At 43.5% G+C, this 6,000-nt stretch overlaps 1 protein-coding gene across 2 annotated transcripts in view; it reads right to left on the bottom strand.

Annotated features, from left to right (window-relative positions):
• Positions 1-272: 272 nt before the first annotated feature.
• The window catches only part of SYT9 (synaptotagmin 9), an 893,131-nt gene continuing 887,403 nt past the window's right edge, over positions 273-6,000 (bottom strand). The window contains exon 7 of one of the 2 annotated variants that reach the window (XM_069223541.1): positions 273-985. In XM_069223541.1, coding sequence (XP_069079642.1) covers positions 914-985 — 72 coding nt within the window. In that variant the 3' untranslated portion in view covers positions 273-913. The remainder of the gene's footprint in view (positions 986-6,000) is intronic. The other variant, XM_069223540.1, reaches the window with a different exon arrangement.

The raw sequence follows: 6,000 nt of genomic DNA, 5'->3' as shown, positions 1-6,000 counted from the left end.
GTTTATGATTGTTATTCACAAATGGGATTTATGAGTAGCATCTTTATGAGTGCAGAATCTCCACACATAAAAATATAGGGCAGTCCTATCTTTTTATGTGTGGAGACTCCACATTCGTAAAGATTCTACTAGTAAATGCCTTTGAGAATAGCAAACAATTGTAAACAAAAGTGTGAATTTACCTTTGTGAATCAGGCCCTGTGTATCTGGAATGATGGAGCAACAGAAGTGTATATTTCAATGCATATGCACCCAAAGGAAAGACACTTTGCAACATACCTTACATAATTTTATTAGGAACAATTTTCAATTTTTACTTGCTAGAGCTATCGAAATAAGTCACAGTACATATTACTTGTGTTTATGATAAGAATTGTATATTTTTATAAAATTAAGAAATGCAAAGTACACTGTGTCTCTTAAAATCATGTTGCCAAATAAATCATGCACTATCTTATACCAAAATAGGTTTGGTCTAAAGCACTTATTTCTGAATGTGATGGTCCTTTGCTTTCCATAAATTAGACCTGAAACGGGGACTTGATACTACGACCAGAACAAGAAATATAAAGTATAACAACGCCAGGTTATGAGCAGATAAACCAATGTTATAACAAAGAAACACAGTTTTTTTTTTACAAATACTTGACATGGGCATAAAAAAATAACAAGAATAAAACAAGCATGCAACTGAACACATTATTCCAGTTTCAGTGGTGTGTTTGAATAGGCCGAAAAATAAGTATCATTAAACAAAATGACACTGGAAACTAAAGACACTTGATTCAAGTTCTTTTCCTCGTGCAGGATGATGGGCCACTCCTTAAAGTAGGATGTCTTTAGTGTTTCCCTCCCTGATAGGCTTTATCTCTGTCCACTCCAAACTGTAGAAATTCCAAGCTGAGCTTTTTCCTCATGGGGAAGGAGGTCCTTTCAGGGAATTGCATGAGCCTTGGCTTCCAACCGTAGCTGTTTGTCCAGCCCACTGCATGAGAAATAATAGTTTAATACTTTCAAAGACACATTTCAAACACAATGCAAAATAAGACATCACATTTACATTAGACTGAGTCATTAAAAAATAATCAAGGTGTTTCTGTAACAAGAAGCAATGCACACATAAAAAAGGTGCCCCATCTTTTAATGAAATAGGCCTAATTAAGTCATGGACCAGCTTTATGCAAAATTCCCCATTTTATAGCTCGGCTCCAGTTGACATTATGCTGCTGCTCCTTACAAGTATTTTCATGTGGTGAGAATATATATTTGGGATTTCCAAACCCTCTTTAGGCGTCATACAAATATTTTTTTATATAGCATTTCATACCACACTTCAACAATTTTAAGCACTTTAAATAACAGATGTTACTATAACTCAACTTATTACATTCAACTCAACTGACCTTTAGAAAGCTGACAGCATTTAAACCTGTGACCCTTCAGTCCCCACTTTCTTGTGATGCTGAATCGTCATCTCAATCAGCTATTTCTCTGGCTAGAAATAGTAAGAATGGACCATGGAACACACTACCTCTCAAGCTCAGGCAGATCGCATCACTGAAGCAGTTCAGGAAGTACCTCAAGACCTGGCTCTTCGAGTCAGCAGCACACCCACAAACAGTGCCTTGAGACCCTATGGATGATTAGCTGTGCTTTACAAATCTCTGATTGATTTGATTGATTGACTGACCATCTAGTCGGTATACCCACCTGCCGATATCTGAGTATACTGAAGCCCTGATTTCATCTAGGGAGGTAATGCTGTTTCTGGCACAAACTTCAGCCTGAAACCCAATTAGAGCTCTCAGTAAAATCAAGAAGCACTAGATGGACAAGTTACACAAAATGCTATTTTGGGCACTTTGTTATGGAGATAAACGTACCTTTGAACAGTTGTGGCTCGTGGGGGGAAGGGGTGGGGTGGCGTGGCGATGGGGAAAGGAGGAAACAACAAAAAAAATATAATAATTTAAACAGTACCTTCCTTACCACCTCTGCTCGGCGCTGCTGCCAATCCTAATGCTGCTTTCATGCTGCAACACAGTGCCGGGCTGGAGAGAGCCCAATGTGCATGGGCTTTTGGCCGGCCCGAGACAGCCAGCCAAACAAACATGCACACCTCTTTCCCTGTCACGCCCCATGGCCTCATCCATTTTACAATAAAACGATAATAAACATAGTTTATTATCGTTTTATTGTAAAGGGTTTGCAGCTGCAGCTGCTGCTGCTGCTGGGGGGGGGGGCAGTGCTCCTCTTCCATAGCGAAGTAGCCGTTGCTGCTTTTGAACCCATTTCCCCATCCTGAGTTCTTCAACTCATAACTGGTGCAAATTGCACATCCATTAATTACCGCCATCTGCTACATCAGCAATTCGGGGTGCAATCTGCAACAGAGCTTTGATAGGGATCTAATACAGAGCTCTCTTATTATTCAGCCATCCAGTAGTACTGCCTTTTTGGGGTTTGTCCCACGTTTTAAAACTGCAGATTAGTATTATTATGTGCATGGATCAAATGAGAGAAAATAAATAGAGCAATAAACAGAGAGTAAAAAAGAGAAAGCTAGAGTGGATGACAACTTAAAAGTGCATAACACTCCATCATCCTGCCTTATGTATTCATCAACTCCATTTGTCCTTACCACAGTACTGCCTCTACAACTGCCCTCATCCCTTGGATTCCAGTATCTTTCTCCCTCAGCTAATATATCCCACTAGCCACCATCAACTCTGACAGTAACATTTTCATCGTATGCTGTTCAGGTTATAAAAACTACCTCTCCTCCACGCAGGTCGTAAATAGTACAAAAGAAAAACAGTACTTATTAAATCCACCAACGTTTGATGTCATTTTGGCGCCAAAGTCAAAACGAAATGGTGCATTAAAGTTTTAAACCTATCAGGGCCAGATTTACAAGGCCCTTTTGACACTGGAGCAGCACTGTTTGTGATGCTCTGGTGGTGCTATGCACTGCACTGTATTTACAAGGTGTCATTAAGCCACTTTTTGTGGCTTAACGCCATCTTGTAAATACGGCCCTTTGCTTGGAAGGGGCATGCAATGGCTGTTGATCTGGGCGTGCCACAGCAACACCCATTGTATTTTGACACTGCCCCAGATTTACGAGCTTTCTAAACCTGATGCAGCGCCAAAATCTAACACCGGGGGGTCATTAGCATGGCACAACGAGGAGAAATGAAAGCATTTCTCCTCGTTTTTTGCTCTTTCAATGTGTGCTGCATTTTGCAGCACACATAGAAAGAAATCGCCACTGAAGATTGTTTTTGTGCAGGAAGGTGTCCCTTCCTGCACAAAAACAATCTGCCCCACAGTGCAGCCATCCTTGCACCATGGTGCAAGAGTGGCTGCGTTGGTGCTCGGCAGCAAATTTATCGCCGACGCAGGAGGCAACACAGGGGTGCACCATATTCTATTAAATACAGCGCATCCATGCAGTTTGAAAATTGACAGCGTGCAATGCTGCCAAACTTGGCGCAGCGTCCCGCTCTATCATTTTCTCTGAGACCTGGGCCTTAGTGTCTTGAAATTCTTTGGCTATATTTACAAATATTTTTTAGATGAGCTCTGTGACCTCATTTTTTACTTTGTGCTTTGTTCCCTGTGCGTTTCCCCTACTTTCAATCCTTACTCCTATTGCTTCTTCCACATCCTCACAAATTATCGTTGACCGCTGGCCATGTACACAACTTACCAGATCCTGCCATACAAGCTCTCCTTCTCTTCAGCAACAGAAACCCTGCACCCTAAAAGTAGAGACCCTGGGGATGATTCTGACCCCAGCGGTTCACTACCGCCGGGGCCAGGGTCGGCGAGAGCACCGCCAACAGGCTGGCGGTGCCCCGCAGGGCATTCTGACCGCGGCGGTTTGGCCGCGGTCAGAATGGGAAAACCGGCGGTCTCCCGCCGGTTTTCCGCTGCCCTGGGAATCCCCCATGGCGGCGCAGCTTGCTGCGCCACCATGGGGGATTCTGACAGCCCATACCGCCATCCTGTTCCTGGCGGTTCTCCCGCCAGGAACAGGATGGCGGTATGGGTTATCGTGGGGCCCCTGGGGGCCCCTGCAGTGCCCATGCCAATGGCATGGGCACTGCAGGGGCCCCCGTAAGAGGGCCCCACATTGTATGACATTGCAGACACTGAAATACGCGACGGGTGCCACTGCACCCGTCGCACCTTCCCACTCCGCCGGCTCAATTCTGAGCCGGCGTCCTCGTGGGAAGGCTCTTTTGCACTGGGCTGGCGGGCGGCCTTTTGGCGGCCGCCCGCCAGCCCAGTGCAAAAGCCAGAATCACCGCAGCGGTCTTATGACCGCGGAGCAGTGTTCTGGAGGGGGGAACTCTGGTGGGCGGCCTCCGCCGCCCGTCAGGGTCAGAATGACCCCCCCTGTATTTTCCCCCAGAATAGGTCCAATACCAAGGTTTCCTAGAGAGCCTAATCTCCCTTAATTTAAGAGAGCTGCAGTGTTAGTTACATATCTTCCTATTTCAATCTGTGTGTATAAATCTTCCATTTATCCAAACAATTACGTTACCATATTTATTGGGGAGTAAAATTCTACAACCATAGATAAAAACTAATTGCATCAATAGCAAAACAAATATATAACTAACGAAAGACAACATTTCTTTCAAAGTTTATAAAATGAATCCCTTTTAAACATATCCTTTAAAAATGAACTGCAGACGCTGGAAACTAGGGGCCTGGGTACTAATCCTGGTTTGAGCTACTGACTGAAAAGTGTGGGTTCTCGGCAACCTACTTCAGCACCCGGTGCCTGAAACATTCAATAGGTTTAAAATGTAATATAATTATGTAATCGAATTTATGTACAAGTGCGTTATTACTGAGTAGACAGGTTTTTGCTATACAAAGACCAATATATCAACCCCATCTAAACAGTGGAACCCTCTATCGTCAATAATTCTTTAACCTCTTTAGTTGCTCCAGTGAGGACACCTGCACTAGTTTGTCATCACTATCGGCCACTAGCGCCATGGTTTTCACTTGTCGTTCTGATCCCATTTCTAATAAAGGTGGGCTTTATTGAATTCCGACCTACCGATTGACGGGCCGAAGAGAAATAAAGTGACTCTAACTCAACAATTGAGTCCCTATGTTGATAGATGGACCATTCTGGCCTTGTATGATTTTAATGTTATCAGATCACATCATCAAAGATGATATTATCAATATATTTTTCAAATCACCAATAGGTTTTCTACTCTGCAAGCAAAGGCCATGCAATGGTTCAGCCAAGTCATCTGACAAAGGATTGAAAGTGCAGATACTGGCATACTCCTTTATGCTTTATATCTTTTTTAGTAAGTTGCATAAGATTTTAAAGCAGACATTACATAGCCACATCCTTTTGAAGTAAATAATACATTACCTACATAGTGAGGGTCATTCATTAATCAACAGCCTTGCCCAAAATGTCAAAGCTGTGAGGCGAGCCATGTAACTCCTGAAAAAAACAACTTTTGTTAGCCTTTCCCTTAAAGACTCATAGCTGAACACGACACTGAGGGGCAGATTTAGGGAAAGTGGTGCAACACCCAGTGCAGTGCCACTTTCCTTGCACCCCTTAGCACCCTCCTACATCCACCATGTGTACCATGGCGCAGTATAGGGGGCAATAGCATCCAAATTATTGGCACTATTGATGTAGAGTTCAGGGTTAGCGCCAACACTTTGGCTCTAAATCTGAGCAGGACATAGGGGCCCATTGTAAACAATGGGGTGCCCCCTTTTAACACCTGCTCTGAGCAGGCATAAAAAGTGCAGAAAAAAATGATGCATCAGCCCCTATAATGGGAGAATGCCCCCTTTGCATACATTATGCCTAGTGCAGGCATAATGTAGCTCAAAGGTTTGCAAGGTGGCGCAAGGCATGCATTGTGCCACTTTGTAAATATGGCGTGGGAAAAAGGCCATTTTAGCACCACCTAAGCATTAAAAAAATGATGCTAAGGCAGCGCT

Source organism: Pleurodeles waltl, chromosome 3_1 (genome assembly GCF_031143425.1).
Source record: "Pleurodeles waltl isolate 20211129_DDA chromosome 3_1, aPleWal1.hap1.20221129, whole genome shotgun sequence".
In the NCBI taxonomy this organism is placed as follows: Eukaryota; Metazoa; Chordata; class Amphibia; order Caudata; family Salamandridae; genus Pleurodeles; species Pleurodeles waltl.
This window is presented reverse-complemented; position numbering and strand designations above follow the sequence as displayed.